The 16,937-nt window shown below is 46.3% G+C and overlaps 1 protein-coding gene across 1 annotated transcript; it reads left to right on the top strand.

The window, feature by feature from the left end:
- The first annotated feature begins 9,329 nt into the window (after positions 1-9,329).
- Positions 9,330-16,911, top strand: LOC131205602 (tyrosine-protein kinase Src64B). The gene is made up of 4 exons (XM_058197769.1): positions 9,330-10,494; positions 11,072-11,285; positions 11,366-11,619; positions 11,713-16,911. The coding sequence occupies exons 1-4, from the start codon at positions 10,272-10,274 to the stop codon at positions 12,633-12,635; spliced, it is 1,614 nt and encodes a 537-aa protein (XP_058053752.1). The 5' UTR covers positions 9,330-10,271; the 3' UTR covers positions 12,636-16,911.
- The last annotated feature ends 26 nt before the right edge of the window (positions 16,912-16,937 follow it).

The raw sequence follows: 16,937 nt of genomic DNA on the forward strand, positions 1-16,937 counted from the left end.
ACACGGTGCAATTTTCTAATGAAAGGGGATGTTTTTCTTCTTTAAAGCTTATCGGATTTAAATCGGTTACAACTATAAACAAAATTTTTTGTTTGCAATTAGTTATGAAAATTTGCAAGTAATCCGCTGAAGAAAATTCCATTCACATCCAAAAATCTGATGTTAACACCTTTTTTGGGCAATTTCTGGAAAATATCGTTTCGGAACTAAAGAAAAATGTTCACACCACTCCTTAGGCTTCGTTTTTTGATTCAGGATCATGGTGATAGACCCAAGTCTCATCCACAGTGATGATTCAATGCACAAAATCCACTTTATTCTTTCGAAAAAGCTCAAAATGTTGCCAAGAAAGTTGAACTCGAATGCGTTTTTGTTCCAGTTTTAGCGAATGCATTATATATGAATGAATATAACTCAATGAGATAGGCCTTATGAGATTAATGAAATGGCTAGGCCTTATACTAAATCTCTGTAAGTGATTCAACGATTTTCCATTATGATATCCTGATTTTGTTTACGATTTCAGGCGTTATGTCTGGTTTTTGACGTTTTTGACATGGATCGTCTTGAAGGCTTGTACGACCACATTTAAACTCAGAAACCCCCCCTTCAACCCCTTATTTAAAGGCGAAGAGTCCTTGTACACTTTCAACATTCGTTTAAAAATCTCCTTTGTTCTTAAACCTTCCAAAAATAAAAACGCAATCGATGGACGATATTTGATTTTTTCCATTGTGAAAAATACTGTGACACGTCGATACTAAGTGGCTTGTAAAAAAAATAAAGTGACCGATTGAAATGTAACTTCTCATACGTTCATTTGAAGAGTTTACCAATATTAGACTAAATTAGACTCGTAGCAGCGCTCTTTGTTGTCGAGGCTCCGAATTTAGTGAGCAGCCTAGTAGTTCTAAACTAAAAGACAAGGCAGATCCACAATTTTCTATTTTATAAAAGAAATCTATACAGATTATATTGCGTATTTGGTGATGTTGGTGATTATGATCTTAACCATAGTGTGGTAAGAAAATCAACATAATGTCCAGCGACTTTTTATAATAAAATCGCATTCAATTCTTTAGCTTTGGTGAACACTTTTCAACAACGCTTGATCCCAAACGTTCTTTTGTGTACTGTGAAAAGGCTCATCACCCGGCGATCAAAAGGATCTCAGCCGCGATTAACGATGGATGGCAGAAATCCATCAATCAGTCAGTCGAACGGCGGCGGCTCAGCATGAGAAGCGAAATGGGCACGCACGCTCCCGCGAACCTGATGCCCGTCTCTCACAGACTCAAAATCATTTGAAAGTGCGCGCCCTGCTGTCTGGCCGTGGACGCGTCGACGAATTGCGTAAAAGATGCTGGCGCATGTCTCCGTTGACGCCGACGACATGACCATCGCACAAACCGGTCACCATCATGGGGCATCATCATCGGGTCACGACGCGAAGCGCGCTTTTAATGTTACTGCACTGCTCCTACGCGGTCGCGCGGTCAGAAGAAACTATGCTTGGGTCGGTCTTTTGCTGGGCGCCAGATCGTCTTTTCTGGCGCCGCGCCCACGGCGAACCTAGTTCGTGAGCGCATAAACCGCGCGACCGCAAAGGATTATGTAATTCATTTGCTTTTCGGTGGAATTTGTTACCTTCGCTTTGCTGCCATCTTCATCCCTTCGGTCTCGGATGATCCGGCTCCGAAATTCCAAATGTCCCGGCCCGCATAATCCAGGCGGGGGGCTACATAGAACGCAACCTCGGAGCAGCAGCGGGTGCTGCTGTAAGTGATTTCGTTTCGTTTTCGGCTTTGTAGCTGAAGAAAGGGCCACCAAAAGTAGGAGAAAATGGTGACGCGATGCGGATGTTGGATTAACGCGGAAATACATCGCCTTGAGACGGTCGCGGTTGTTGAGATTTTGGTTGCGCTATCGCCATTCATTAAGGTGATTAGCCGGGAGACGGGAGATTTCGGGGAACTGGCCGGTTCGGCCGGATCTACAAGAGGGATAAATTTGGGGCCCTCGGGAATGTTGATTGGGAAGCGTAAACGTTCGTCTCGTTGGTGTCAAGTTATTTTTTGTCGCATCGCTTGGGCCGAGGATTAATTTGGATAATTTTCGGTGCGGATTGAGATTTAGGAAAATGCTTTTCCGATCCCGCTTCTGGTTGCCTTAATCCAGTTTGTAAAATCTAGCCGCCGAAAATAAATGTCTTGTACGACGAAAACCATAGAATTATAATCAGCAACGGTAGAACGGTTGGCTTCTTTTTTTGTTCGGTTCACAACGCCGCGAATTCTGGGCCGCTGGGCACAGTTTCCGCTTCGGAAACATGTTCTGGAAAATGCTTTGCATAATTATTCCATTTTGCGTATCGTTCTATTTTTGAACGGGGCTAATTGGAACTTCCGGTCCCGAGAGAGACCGCGAAGAGGCAACCCAAGTAGCTAAGGTCTTAGATACGGTAGCCAGGACGTAGAGTTTAACGAAACGGTGGACAATCTCGAAGCATCTGGATGTGGGATGGGCAAACCGGAATTGCATAAAAATGCGAGCTCGAAACGCGGACCTGAAACCCAATTTTGTTCGACAACACGCAAGAAGGTAGCCGACTTTCTAGTTGCTGGAGGGATGCGTTTCCTGCTGCTGCTGTTCAAATTGGCCAAGGCGAGGGAGCGTGCAGCTGTTTATGCTATTGCGCCAACTAGCCACGCACGCCTGGCGCAACCATAAGAAGGTTGGTCTTGTTTTGTTTGATTTGGCGCCGCACTCGGGCCACTGATAGCTGGCTGGCTGGCTGGCAGGAGGGCGCCTTTTGACCATCTGCTGTGCGGCCATCCTCTCTGTTAGCTAACTGTAAGTCGTGTGTGGGGCCACACTGTGTAAGTACATTAAATGATAATGATAACACACGCCGCCGGTCACCGGCGTGTGCGTGCGTGTACTCAACGTGAAAGTGCAAAGTCTTGCTCATCTGGCTCTCGGAACCACTTCTGGTTTAATGCGCCTTGTTTTATGTAATTGCTCCTCTTCAGATTGCCGAGCGTCCGGGGTTCCCAGGTGCGGCCCAGGATTCTTTCCATATGCTCGCGCTGTCTCTCTTGTGGCTTCATCCATATTTTGCTACTATTTTTGGAATTGCTGTACCGGGCAGCCACCGCAGCAGCGTGCCGGGGCTTCTCGGTCAATCGGAACTATGTTCTGACAATGAAACCACAAGCCAACAACGCGTGCGGTGGCTATAAATAAATAAGATTAATTAGAAAAATGCCTCGTGCACGCAACAGCGGTGCAAAAATATCCGCAGAAGGAGAGAGTTAGCATAAATTGCCTTGAATCGGAGAGTGGTTCTATGAGCTCTCAGCCGAGAGCGCTGCGATACTATCGTCTAAACACCAATCAGTGAACCCATGTCCCATCTATACATTTAAAATTAGCAAACAAATTAGTCATTACCAGCATTAAATTAATATACTTTCTTCCCAAAGTGTCGTACCGAAAACTTCTTTGCCACTTCAAAGGACTTGTTGAGTGGAGGCCCCCTGGAAAGGGCAGAAAGTTCCCCTGAGGGTATGACTCGTTGGCGTACATTTCTCTCTCTCTCGTACGTTTAATGTAGCAATAGAGAGGATTGTCACACGCCATAAAGTCATCAGCGCAGCAATTCACCTTGAACTCTATTATTACTCTCTGGCCACCAACGCGGCGTGCGTGTGGCCGCTTATCACAAATAACATCAGCAGAGCCACCCACCAACACCAGAAGGGGAAAAATGAGTCAGGGTGGATGTTGGGCCGGGCGGTGGCGTAGGGCGCGTCAGTATGTCACGCACGACAAAAGGACTGTGGCAATAGAATCCTCACCACTAACCTTCAGGAGAAAGATAAAGGAATGCTCGCCGTGAGCCGCGCGGCATTTTCCGATCTGATTTATTTATTCATGCGCCACGTGTATGTGCCTATTCCGCAAAACAATAACTGTTGGACCAGTTACGATCACGGAAATTGTAATTTTTTTTACGACTGCACAGCGCGCCACAGCAAACGCTATAATACTCACAATCGGTCACGTTACCGATCCTATCGGTAAGTTTTTATTACGCTGCCATTGTGTCGCCTGAAGGAGGAGCCCTTTGCCCCGATTTTACACACCAAACATATGGTGTGTAACCCTCACCGCGTATTTGCATCATGTGCACAGCGATAATGATGACCCCCGGACAGTCTGGGTGCGGTCTGGGATGGAGCGACCCACTGGTGACATACAGTAATGGAAACTTTTCACCATCCGTGACCTCCGGAACATCCACCGACGAACGGGCGCCGCCGGCGGAAGTGAAAATGAAAAATGGTTACATGTCACCGAAAATGAGATGATCCGATGAGAAAATATGAATTCGTGCCGTGATCCGTCCGATCGATAACATCTCTGCAGTGACATGCTTTTAATGCTGTTTTTGTGCTTTAATGCTGTGCCTTATACTTCTTTACGTCACACACCGGTAACGATCGCGGTCTAGCCCCCGTAAGGCATCTGGCAGGCATCCAAGTTTCGGTAGACGACGACGCCGACGTATGATAAATTATCGTCACGTCGTGCAAATGGACCATTAAAAGGGACATTAGAAATGGAGCGAAAGTGACGAAGGCCCAAAGTCCAATTGTACGGTTGTCGTTCTAAACGGCCACTGGCCATTTTTCTTGCGGCTGTCACCAATTTCCGTCATCTCGGCACATATTCTCGAGTGAATATTTCATAAAAGTCGATTGTAAACGTCAGTTCAGTCACTTTGGAAGCACTAAAAATGAGGTTGAAATTGTTCAAGATAAGCTTTTACTCTGCCGGAACCAGGAGCGAACTTTACCGGTTGAGCTGACAGAACTAATCGAACAAGGTCCCCTGGGAGCGGCAAGCTTCTTCTCCATTGGGTTACGTACGTGTACATCAACAAAATGGAACGTATAAGTTTCGAACGATAAAAAGTTATCGACTCAGATAAGTTGAGAAGCTAAGATAAAAGAAATCAATCCATTGGCCGTCCAATAAGGAAAAAGATTGTTTGGGTCGTTCATTAGTAGTGTGATTTTGGAATGGAATGGAGTTGGAATTCGGGTTTAGATCTTCCCGAGAACCACTTGACTTTATCCTTTTATCCCCTTGCTTGATTACTTATCGATCGCCCTAGTAGATATCGTGCGGAGAATCGATAAGATCGATTATGAATTTTGCAGATGCGGCGTTACTTAAAGGATACAGCTTTTTTTGTACGGTCCATCGAGGAAAATGAAAGAGGTTGTAAGAAAACGCTTCTCTATCCCGGCCGCTGCTAATCCGCTTAAGATATTCAATCACCTATTCATCCGGGTTTCTTAACGAGCAGCGGATATCCGTTTCAATCCCTGGGCCCGTTATCAATCCCCTGTTCAATATCCTGCCGAAACCTCCCGTGACCTGGCCGCGGGTGGTAATTTCCGCCATCTGTTGCACATTTTGTCGTGGTCGCGTGCACGGGCGCCCCCTTTGCCATCTTGGCGACTTGGCGTCCCGCCCAACAACCGGCACGCCCGGCGCAACGAACACTTCACGAAGCGCGATAATTGTTGGCAGCCAGCTACGAATGATGTCAGCGGTTGTGGACTGGCCCCAAGGGGGGTTAGGGACGGCGGGAAGTTGGTGTTTGCTTTGGGGCGGAGGAGGACACCGCGAGACGGAACGTGGAATTGGTACGATGGGGTGTATCGGCGGGTCCTCCGGAGGTTTAGCGCTTCTTCCGGCAAACAAATGACATCGTCTCGCACCGTCGGTGGCGTTTCGTCCTTGGTGCGGCGTCAGTCTTAATGAGGAACCATATTTATGGTTTAGCTGTTATGGCCTTCGACCGCATACACCGCCACCGTCGCCACTCTTTGGAAGTCTCCAGGCGACCGAAGAAACGCCGGAATCGTCGTCGGGTTGTGATGGTGTCATTTGGTCGTTGGCTTTCTCAATTTCTGTGTTTGCATTTCGTTACCTGTTGCCCCAAGCAATATGTGGACTCTCTCCCGCGCTGTCAAGAGTGTCCACATTGGGCTGTGGACACGGGAGAGCGTTGTTCTATTTCTAAACGGAATTTTAATTTCTTTCTGGCCGATAGACAGGCCGTCATCATCATGTAGCTACAAACTCTAACAATCGCCATCGCCCCTTAACCGAGAGTATTTTCAAGAATTTTGAGTGTAATGAGAGATTTGAGATTTAATCAAGTTTATATTCATATTCCATACTTTTATTGGTTCTTTAAAGAATGCTTGCGATGTGGATTGATAGAACGGATTTATACTGGACAGGACCCGGTACAGATATTTTGTAATTGAATCTCGTGAAAATATTTGATTTAATTTTAGCTTTTAATCCAGGGGAAAAAACGTTGGCCCTCTCGCGTCATAATTTAACGCTCGTCGTCCCAAAATCCTAATAATATTCCTCGAGAAACGTTTTTTTACTCAGTTAATTACACAAACATTATATAAATTAGCTCGGTGGTGCAGAAATCGGTGACGTGCTCTCTCAAGAGCTGCAGAAGTGCCATTTCTAAATTTCATTTCAAACGCGCCTTTTTCGCGTGTAAGTGCAACGGAGCTTGAGGACAAATTATGTCGTCTTGGCCGATGCCAACATGTCGATGGTGTGGTGTGTGTACCCACGAGCGATGTGCGTGGAGCGTAATTTAATAATTCAATTGCCTGCTGGAGTGTAAAATATATTCCTTCCGCCGTGGAACGCGCCTCTCTCGGGCCGTGTATAAGAAAGATTGTCGCGTCCCCGTCAGAGGAGCCAACAGATGCCGGCTCGGGGACGAAATATTGCACCAGCACTTGAGTTTGTCTCATTCAATTACGACGAGTAATGGAGCATGTCATTCGCGAGTTTTTCGCTGTCCCGGTCCTGGAGGCAAGCTACCTCTAGGCAGAAGAAAGCAATGCTTTGGCGGACTAGCGCCGTACTTAACCGAAAAAGAGCAAGCCCCACCGCCGGGGGGCCTGTGGTCATTAAAATCAACGTTCGAGCGATGTTGATTCGAGTCGAAATAGAGAAAATTAAATCTTTATATTGCCGGAGTGTATTCGGAAAAGAAAAAGGAATAACGGCTCGTAATGAGAGAGGTGGAAATTAAATGAATCCATCTGCTCTAATTGCTTCTCAAACGTTTGAACCTGAACACGAGCTGTTAAAGAAACTGATGCTGAATCCGTGCTACGCATTTACGCGGGGGACTGATCACGTGCTTGCTTCGGGGTTTATCGATAATTAAAATGCATATGCCGTGTCTGTCTGGGGTCTCCCGCTGGGAAGCAAGCCTCAGAGAGCGTCGTCCTGCATACGGGTAGCAGTATGATTTTTTGGGATCAAATGACAAATGCGTAGCGCACCAGCAGAAGGCCGTATCCCGCGCTGTAGGGGAAATTCTGTCGTTCAAAACCATGTGGCTCACACATTGTTAAGGTACGATGCGCAGACGATGCTAGGGTTGTCTACCTATGGGTCTCTCGATGCTAATGGTAATAAAACTCGGTTGTCCTTCGGATTATGAGCTTAGTTAGTTAGCTAATTCGGATAGCTATATAAGCCACTAAAAACTTCTGTTCGTTATAATGTGAGGTACTATAGGAAACAAATCGCAGATCGATGTATTACGCCGCCAAATTTAGGGCTATGGAACTCAAGGATCAAACAATAACCATTTGTTTTATGGACTTATAAATAATTCTCCACCAATGTTGACGTGGTTTCGTAAGGATAAATAAAGGAAAATGGTCGATATAAATAATTTGCCGTTTGGAAAAGACTAATGCCATAGTTGACCGACGGGAAGGCTAATAAAATGCTAACGATGGTGAGAAAAATTCCAACCACAGCATCGTCGGCCACAAAGAAACGCAAATTGTGTGACTCCAAGGCGGGGCCCTACCCCGCTTTGCCACTAACTTCTCGGGAAGACGAGTTTTCCTTTAGGCCATTTGGTGTTTTCTGTGATTTTAACGAACATTTTCACGAGCGTTGGCTTTATCGCAGTATCGCTTTATTGCGTACTGCGCGCTTTCTTTTCGCGGTCGGTGGCTTCCGATGACTTCCCCGGGACGCAAAGCCACCAAAACGTCGCCAAATTGTAGCATTACGCGCTTCCCAAGATTGCTCGTCGATGGCGCACGATCTGGTTGATGGTTGCCTGTTTTACATCATTGTGGTTTGACTTTTTATTCCCGGCACCGAGCAGAACGCTGCAAGCTCGCCACAAGAATCCCCCCCAGGCGTGTTTCGTGTGTGCAAACCTCGGTTAGTCACACCAGCAACGACTGGAACATTACGACACTGGCCGCGCCCGCGGTATCTTCGCGGATCGCACGAACTGATCCCATTTCTATTGCGATTTGTTTTGTCGTTGGATTTTGTGCTCCAAACGCGCTCTGGCCGCTTGTGGACGTGACTTCATTTTTAAAGGGGGCGTTTTGATTGTCTCAACGGCGCTCTTCGGGTTGCCGTTGGCCAGAGGCCTGTGATGGAGTTGTGTGTTGGTGGTATTGGCACTGCGTCGTTAATGCAACATACGCCGGGTGTGGGCAAAATTGCGAGGACGTGAAATTAATCGACAAACATCGCCATCCATTTAAATGCAATAATTACTATTATTCTATTTAATGTTAAAAATAATGCCAAGTTGCACAACATTAACTACGATAGTATTCACGTAAATCGACAGTAATAATTCAACAGACTCGAGTCCTGGAATGTCCCGGGCATTGCGTTTGCCATCGGTTCAATCGCAGATGCTACTTCGGCCTTTTCAACAAGTGGGGCTTTTTTGGTTTCTTTTTGCGAAAAAAGTGTGACAAAACTCAGCGTGTGTCAATTTTAGGCTAATGGTAAAACATTAGATAAAAAAGAGGCAGAAAATTACAAATTCGTGCCAAAAACTTTCTACTTTCTGTTTCTAAATTTCACTCAAACGAACCCCGAAATGCTCGACACGATCGTGTACAAATATCTAATGCCTTTTCTTCTCCATTTATTTTCCCATTACAGGCCGCACATCCCTTCACGACCAAGGCCGCATTGCAGCCCGCCGTCGTCAACCCTGTCTCTCGCATAGTTGGACGAGCAAAAAGTTCCCGTCGGGTTCCCGCGCGCGCCCTTGCAACCAGCACTTCTCTCTACACACTATGATTGCGCTGGTCGGACGACCGGAGCGAACCGCAACAACGTCCAAGAATCGTTGCAATTTGTCTTTGGCAGCAGATTTGCATACTTGTAGCCCAAACTTTCCCTAGAACGTCGGCGAACACGTTGCGAAAACCCCCGCAAGCGGTACGCGCTGGAGGAGAGATGCAAACACAATAGCGCAAAGTTTACCGTAGAACGAAGTTTTTTCGCTGGTCCTTCAGATCCTTGTACGAAACAGCAGAAAAAAGCCAAAAATCTGCCATGACAGGGTCTCAAAATGGTGCCGGTTGTTGAATAAAAAGCAAAGCCGTAGAAACACTGAACACATCAAGTCCAGGAGAGTTTAATGAAAAAAGTTGCCAACCGTCGCCATTACGCACATGCTGACAGAGCGAGGGTGGATCATCGTGCGGGGTGGACACATCAGTCTTTTGATCGTAAATCACGGACCAACCGAATCGCTGAACGATGTGATGCCTATTAATCACCGTCCCTAGGAGAGCGCTGTGATTCGGGTTGAACTAAGACGTGAAGCGGAACCAGCTAGTTGAGGCGCCCGAAGAGAGGACAGATATCAATCAAGGGCACTTCGGAGGGACACCGTTTCGTGTATGCTTTCGTCTCATCTTATCATCGCACCGGAAGGCTTTTAGCTTCCCAATGAAGAGTTTCGCAACGTTCATCACTTCGCACTACTCACGGCTGTCATCATCGTTTTTAACCCGCGTGCCGCAATCGCCTTCGACAGCACCATCGTCCTCAGCGTCATTCTTCTGCTCATCTTCATCGATTCCGGGTAGCCGTAGAACGTGAGAGTCTGGATGCTGCTCCGTGAGAATGTGCTGGCGCGAGTAGCCTGTTTGAATCGTAACCTCATCCGTTTCGAAACGCACAACCCTAAACTGTAAAAGCCGCAAAGCTAAACCAACCCAGAATTTGCTACCCGGGAACTCCTCCGGGGGCCGCACCGACTAGGCGCTTGGGCAACATAAAGGAGCCACGAGAAGCATCAACATCGTCCAGAAGCGAGGGCGCAGTCTGTGTTGTGGTGTTGTTGAGTGCCCGCGCGCCTTAAGATGGGCAATAAATGTTGCAGCAAGCGACAGGATCAGGAACTAGCGCTCACCTATCCCGGCGGCTACAAGAAGGGCGAGAACAGCTTCAACTCGAACCTTTCCGGACCGAAGCACACTAATGGCGGTTCGATTGACTCACGTTACACACCAGACCCGAACCGGGGTCAGCTGATAAAGCACCCGAAGGGAGGCGTGGACATCATAAGACCCCGAACGACACCGCGTAAGTATCCGCCGCCGATCGTTGAAAAAACTTGCCAACCTTACAAAGTAAACTTTCTGGTAAATTGATTCCTAGAATCAATGTCAGCGGTAATCTTATCAAAATCCCACATCGTTTACTGGACGGTCGCGCAGCATATTCTTTGTTCGCTACCGGCTTGTAATTTCCTGAACCGATATTTTGTATCAGTTCAGTCAGAGAGTGACAGCACCACTAGTTGGGATCGAAGCTGTCTCAACAGCTTCTTATCTCCTATTTCAGCAATCAAAGCAATGCTTCTTGTCGTGTAGAACCGTTCTCAGAAAACACTTAGGGCCCAGATTAACAGCCGACTTTGCCCTTATCGCGGTTCGGACGTGTTGAGCTAGATAACGGAGCAGCATCATCAATCGATTCAACTCAACTAGAGGTCGACTAGAGCGAAATATTGAACATTGTAGAAGTAGCCCTAGTCTGTGGGTAACGAACACTAGAAAACAACATTTTTTTACGGTTCGCACAGACTACCGCGTCTTTCGGCTTTATCACTATTCGATCATTATCATTCGGTTTTTAACTCATTTTCTTCACGACACAGTCTTGCCTGGTCACAATACGCGTCGGATAGTGGTGGCACTATACAACTACAATGCTCGCGAGGAAACGGATGTCAGTTTCGTCAAGGGCGACCGGATGGAGGTGATGGACGACACCGAGTCCGACTGGTGGCGCGTAGTGCACCTGAAAACTCGCCAGGAAGGTCTCATCCCGTGGAACTTTGTCGCCGAAGATCGGAGCGTCAACAGCGAGGAGTAAGTTGTCGGGGCCACCCATGAACGCGCGGCATGCGAATCCTTTAATGTTGTAACTTTCTATCACTCGACCGTTCTAGTTGGTTCTTCGAAAATGTTTCCCGAAAGGAAGCAGACAAGTTGCTGCTGGCGAACGAAAACCCTCGTGGCACATTCCTGGTGCGCCCGTCCGAGCACAATCCGAACGGGTTCTCGCTGTCGGTCAAGGATTGGGAGGAAATCCGAGGCTATCACGTGAAGCATTATAAGATCAAACCGCTGGACAACGGTGGCTACTATATCGCAACAAACCAAACTTTCCCCTCGTTACCTGCGCTCGTGATGGCATATTCAAGTGAGTCTGCAGTTGAAGGCTTCTCTGTGCAGTGCTGTAAAGGTTGTATGATTTCTGTAACATTCTGACGAGATAATTTGTGTCCTTTTGTAGAGAATGCACTCGGCCTTTGCCACGTACTCTCGAGTCCCTGCCCGAAACCCCAGCCTCAGGTGTGGGATCTTGGGCCCGAGTTGCGCGACAAATGGGAAATTAATCGCAGCGAGATCCAGCTCATTCGCAAGCTTGGCCACGGTAACTTCGGCGAAGTGTACTACGGCAAGTGGCGCAACAACATTGAGGTGGCAGTGAAGACGCTACGCGAAGGTACGATGTCGACGCAAGCGTTCCTGCAGGAGGCGGCCATCATGAAGAAGTTCCGCCACAGCCGGCTGGTAGCACTGTACGCCGTGTGTTCGAAAGAGGAACCGATCTATATCGTACAGGAGTACATGTCAAAAGGAAGCCTGCTCGATTTCCTGCGCACGGGTGACGGCCAGTTCCTGCAGTTTGAGGATCTAATCTACATAGCGGCACAGGTTGCGTCCGGTATGGAGTATCTCGAGCTAAAGCAGCTCATCCACCGCGATCTAGCCGCTCGCAATGTGCTGATAGGGGAGAATAACGTGGCGAAGATCTGTGATTTCGGTTTGGCGCGGGTGATAGCCGACGATGAGTACTGCCCCAAGCAAGGCTCTCGCTTCCCGGTGAAGTGGACGGCCCCGGAAGCGATCGTGTACGGCAAGTTTTCGATCAAGTCAGACGTCTGGTCGTACGGTATTTTGCTCATGGAGCTGTTCACCTACGGCCAGGTGCCGTACCCCGGCATGCACAGCCGAGAGGTGATCGAGCAGATCGAGCGGGGGTACCGTATGCCAAAGCCGACCAACCACCACCTGCCGGATGACATCTACAGTCTGATGCTGAAATGTTGGGACGCGATACCGGACAAACGGCCAACGTTCGAGTTTCTGAATCACTACTTCCAGAACTTTACCATCACCTCGGAGGTCCCGTACCGAGAGGTGCAGGACTAAGCGCTCTAGACAGACCCCTGACAGGTCCGGGCGCGCCATGGTCTGCTCCTCCGGTAGAGGGGGCACAGGGTTAGATACGTAAGAGTCCTTTTCCCTCGCATTATAGATGGGAGACGTGGCGGAAAGGCACGCAAAGGTTACACCGGAAAACCTTGATCGTTTTCTCTCTACCTTCTTCCCTTTCTTGCTTCCTGTGTCGCGCCCGTCCAAGCACAACGGTTATTTGAGTTTTATTTTTTGCTCAATCCGTTCCACTTCAAAGGTCACTATTTGCTACTAACCGTGGAAACACCTGAGTATGAACCAATAGTTAGATGGCAAAGCAAGTGGATCTTCTCCTGTTGCCAATAGGTCGTGTGCGAGCTTCAGGTCAGGATAAGGTAAAAATTGACAGGCCACTCTTAGTGATCTTTTATGGTGTGTTTTAGAAACGCACACGCGTTAGCTCAAGACGATTGCGGATGTTATGGCTTATTGTCCCTAAAACGCCGAACGAAGTACATCATTCGAACATGCAGTCACATGTACGTGTTTGGGGGATGGATTTTGTTCCCGTGGGCAATTAATTTTAATCACCCTTAAGCGTGCAGGATCTAGGAAGAAACATAGGAATTTGGTGTCGCGCTTGCGGAGAAATGGGTATGAACAGAGAAGACACGGACTGACCTTTGTCAAATCCATCGTATTCATTAAGCATCAACCCGAGAGACTCCTCGTATATCCAACATAGTAACCGCGACGACAAACACAAAAAAAGTATAAGCGAAAAGGAAAGACAAGCTAAGAGAAAAGTATGTCGAACCGTCTACAGGAACTTTCGGTGCACCGATTAGTTCCTTTTGCTGGAGGATCGATTTTACATCCCAAGCAAATGCTAAGAAAATGATTGGCACAAAGGAAAGACGGAATGAAAAACCAAAGTTCAAATGTTATTCATCTAATTCTAATTCGTGTAGGTTTTTGACATTTAGTTTTAACGAATACGAATACGGTTTTGGGCAGAGATCGACAAAATTTAAGCCCCACTCTTTTGAAATCCTATTCTATGTAGCCACCGTCGCCAGGACAACGAGGAAGGCGCGTAACGCGCTCGTATCATTAGCAACCCACGAAGCCAATATCAGCGTTAAATTACTAGCAAAAGAGCGTTTACAGACAATGACTAAAGAACTCAAAACATGAAAATAACAAAATGGATAATCATCACACGGTGTTCGCGCCAAACTTTTGTTTGTCGTTCTATGGTTTTACTTTTCTATGGGAAGCGAAATGTTGCAGCACAAAATCAAGTAAAATCCAATCGTAATGGACATCACGCTGACAGTGATATTTTGATTTAAATAAAATAAAAGAGAAGAAGAAAAGAACTCACCACCATCATACAGATCTTGCACAATCCCGCAAAATTCTGCTGCAAAGGCAAAACCAACGTAGAAGGACGCGCTTCTGGACGCTGGAGCCAAATGTGTCTTCAAACTGCCATAGATATGCATTACACTATCCAATTTATTTGCAATTCTTAGTGCATTAGCTCTGTTTCGGGTGTTCATAATAGATATGCATTCTCTGATGGCTAGTAGTGTGATGCAAGAATATCATTTTTGACGCACTGCTCTTTTTCCTCTTCTCGTCATAAAAGGGCAAAAAATAGACACAAAAGTGTCACAAAAAGAGGGACAAGAACAGTTTGTGGGGCATCAATTCAAAGAAAACAATAAAATCAACGGTGAAAATAGCAAAACCAAACAAACAAACAAAAAAACAAACGAATATAACAACCCGATACTATAACAAACATGATGTGCATTTGGACCGGTTTCGGCTATCAGTGAAGATGCGTTTTGCGGTGATTTTCGAAATGCGGTTCTTCTGATACAATTTTACCAAGAATGGCAGTGGCAACTAGGATGGACACGAAAGGAGGTAAACTCACAGTGACACTCACTACTACACACGCATACATTCATTGACAAGTAGACAAATTTGTGGAACGCGTAAAATAAACGTAAGCATAAGCTCTAAATTAAATTAGCTATTTCAGCATAAGTTAATGGGATGAATGGAAAATACCTAGTGACAGGAGGACAGGAAGAAGAGTCTGGGGAAGCTAAACTATGTGAAGTGCAGTAGTAAAAAGAGAAGAAAATAAAGCAACGCATAAACGCAAATCATACCACGAAACAATACAAAAACAGTACACATTTTACGACTACATTATATTTATACCCCGATACCCCAACGCGGAAAGTGGATCGAATGGGAGCATTTACTGGCCGCCACTAGGATGTTTGGTCTCTTGTTTACACTACCCGCGTAGGTTGCCACTACTCCGGGAGTCATTTATAAAACAAAGAGAATAAACAGCCACCAACTTTCTTCTTTCACTCCGCCCAAATGAGAGAAGCCGATTTCATCTGCAGTTTGAAAGTTTTTGCGATATTTTAGGATGCCTCATGACAGGAAACGATGAAATTTTACAGCGGTACCTATTGTGTATATTCCCTGCGGGCACACTACCCGTTCTGAGGGCGTGTGTTTTTGACCCATGTTAGCTAAACGTACGCACCATGTCGCCTAACCCCGGACCGGACGTAACCAATCCTGAGACGCCGAAGTACGTCAACTTTTAAAACGAAACCAGGCGTAGAGGTTAGGGTTGCAGTTTTATATTAGGAAAAGCATGGCGAACGGCAAGCAGTACCGGTCCAACAGCAAAAGAACTTTGCAGGGTGCGTGATTTCTCTTCACGTAAAACAGGATAAAAAAATGAAACGAACAATTGTTGTTATATCTCTTTTAACTAATATAGTTATAGCCACTTCAGAAAACAAACAACATAACTTATCCGACCAACGGTGGCGGAGGACAACACACCAAAACGAAGGTATTTCATAATGAAAACGTTTCCAATCAATAAAACCAGCCAATTCCGCACGCGAAACCGGTATATTGTGGAGTTCTTCACGTGAATGTATAGGGAAAAGATGCAGAACCTACAAAACACAGAAAGTTTTTCCATTGCCTACCCAACCTAATCAATACTTTGTACTTCATTCATCAAACCACAAGCATGCGAAACTAATGAACCGAGATAATACCAAAAGTAAAGTAACTAATAAAAGAAAATCTGAACAAAACTACTATTACTACCAATACTACGATTAGAGGGAAACGATCGAGGTTCTAGGGGCGGATGCGAGAGTTCCTTGTTTTTTAAGCCACTGCAGCATTTAGTTATCCGATCAGACGTAACGTGGATATAAAACCCAACTGAATATAAACTGATGCCGCTAGAACAGCTGACGCAAACGAACCCAGTCGAAAGCTGCGTTACGGAACATATGCTAAGCAATTTTATACAAAACACCTGATTGATACTAAATCCATCGTTCGGAACCATTTTGAACAGCTAAACGATACCTACAACCGCGTGACGGACATGTGAATGGCTGCAAAACATAATGCCGGTGACGAATTCTCCTACACGACTTCTCATGCAGCAATTTAAGCTCGATGCGAAGATTTTATTTTAAAGAAAACACACTCTCATACTTCTGGTGCAGGAAACACGTGGCCAGGTTTACGATCTTGAAGAAAGCGTGCTGGTTAGCATGAGCCCGTCTATTGCCGAGAAATTGTAATTTGCGTGACCATTCGACGCCAGTAACGTGTAGTAGCTGTTAGCAGTAGTAACATTAGTAACAAACTTTCGCGTGCGTATATTTAAAGGTTTGTTCCACATCGCACAAGCCGAGACAAAGCTTAACTAACGGATACGGATATTTGTGCGCTGGTCATTGGGTTAAGGATATTGTGCACATACACACATCGAAGCAAAAGCCATTTCTTCATCGTCGTGAATGTGGCACTGGTCCCTGTGAGACGAGTTATCCTTGTAAGAATGTTTCCATCCCAATCCGAACGTCAGCGGTCGATGATCATTTAGAGATGAAGAAATTCAAAATCAATGTTTTAGTGGTGTGTTGTACGATATGCTAAGTACTTTCAAGAGAAACCCGAAATAAGCATTGGGTGAGACGGTGAAGGAAACATGGACGACGGAGGAGTCACTTTTAATCCGGAAGTCTCCGCCCGGAAGTCTTGGTAGAGACACGGGTACTAACTAACTGCTTAGCGCGTAAGGCCGGTCAATGGCAGGAGCTCTAATATGTGGGTGCGCGTGAGAAAAAGAGTGAGAGAAGGCAGACCAGAAGCTAAGCACAAGTGTGTGTCCACTGATCGACGCTAGAAAGGCAATAAAAGACGCATGGATCGACGGAACGATGAAAAACCGACAGTAAA

This window comes from Anopheles bellator, chromosome 1 (genome assembly GCF_943735745.2).
Source record: "Anopheles bellator chromosome 1, idAnoBellAS_SP24_06.2, whole genome shotgun sequence".
NCBI classification, from domain to species: domain Eukaryota; kingdom Metazoa; phylum Arthropoda; class Insecta; order Diptera; family Culicidae; genus Anopheles; species Anopheles bellator.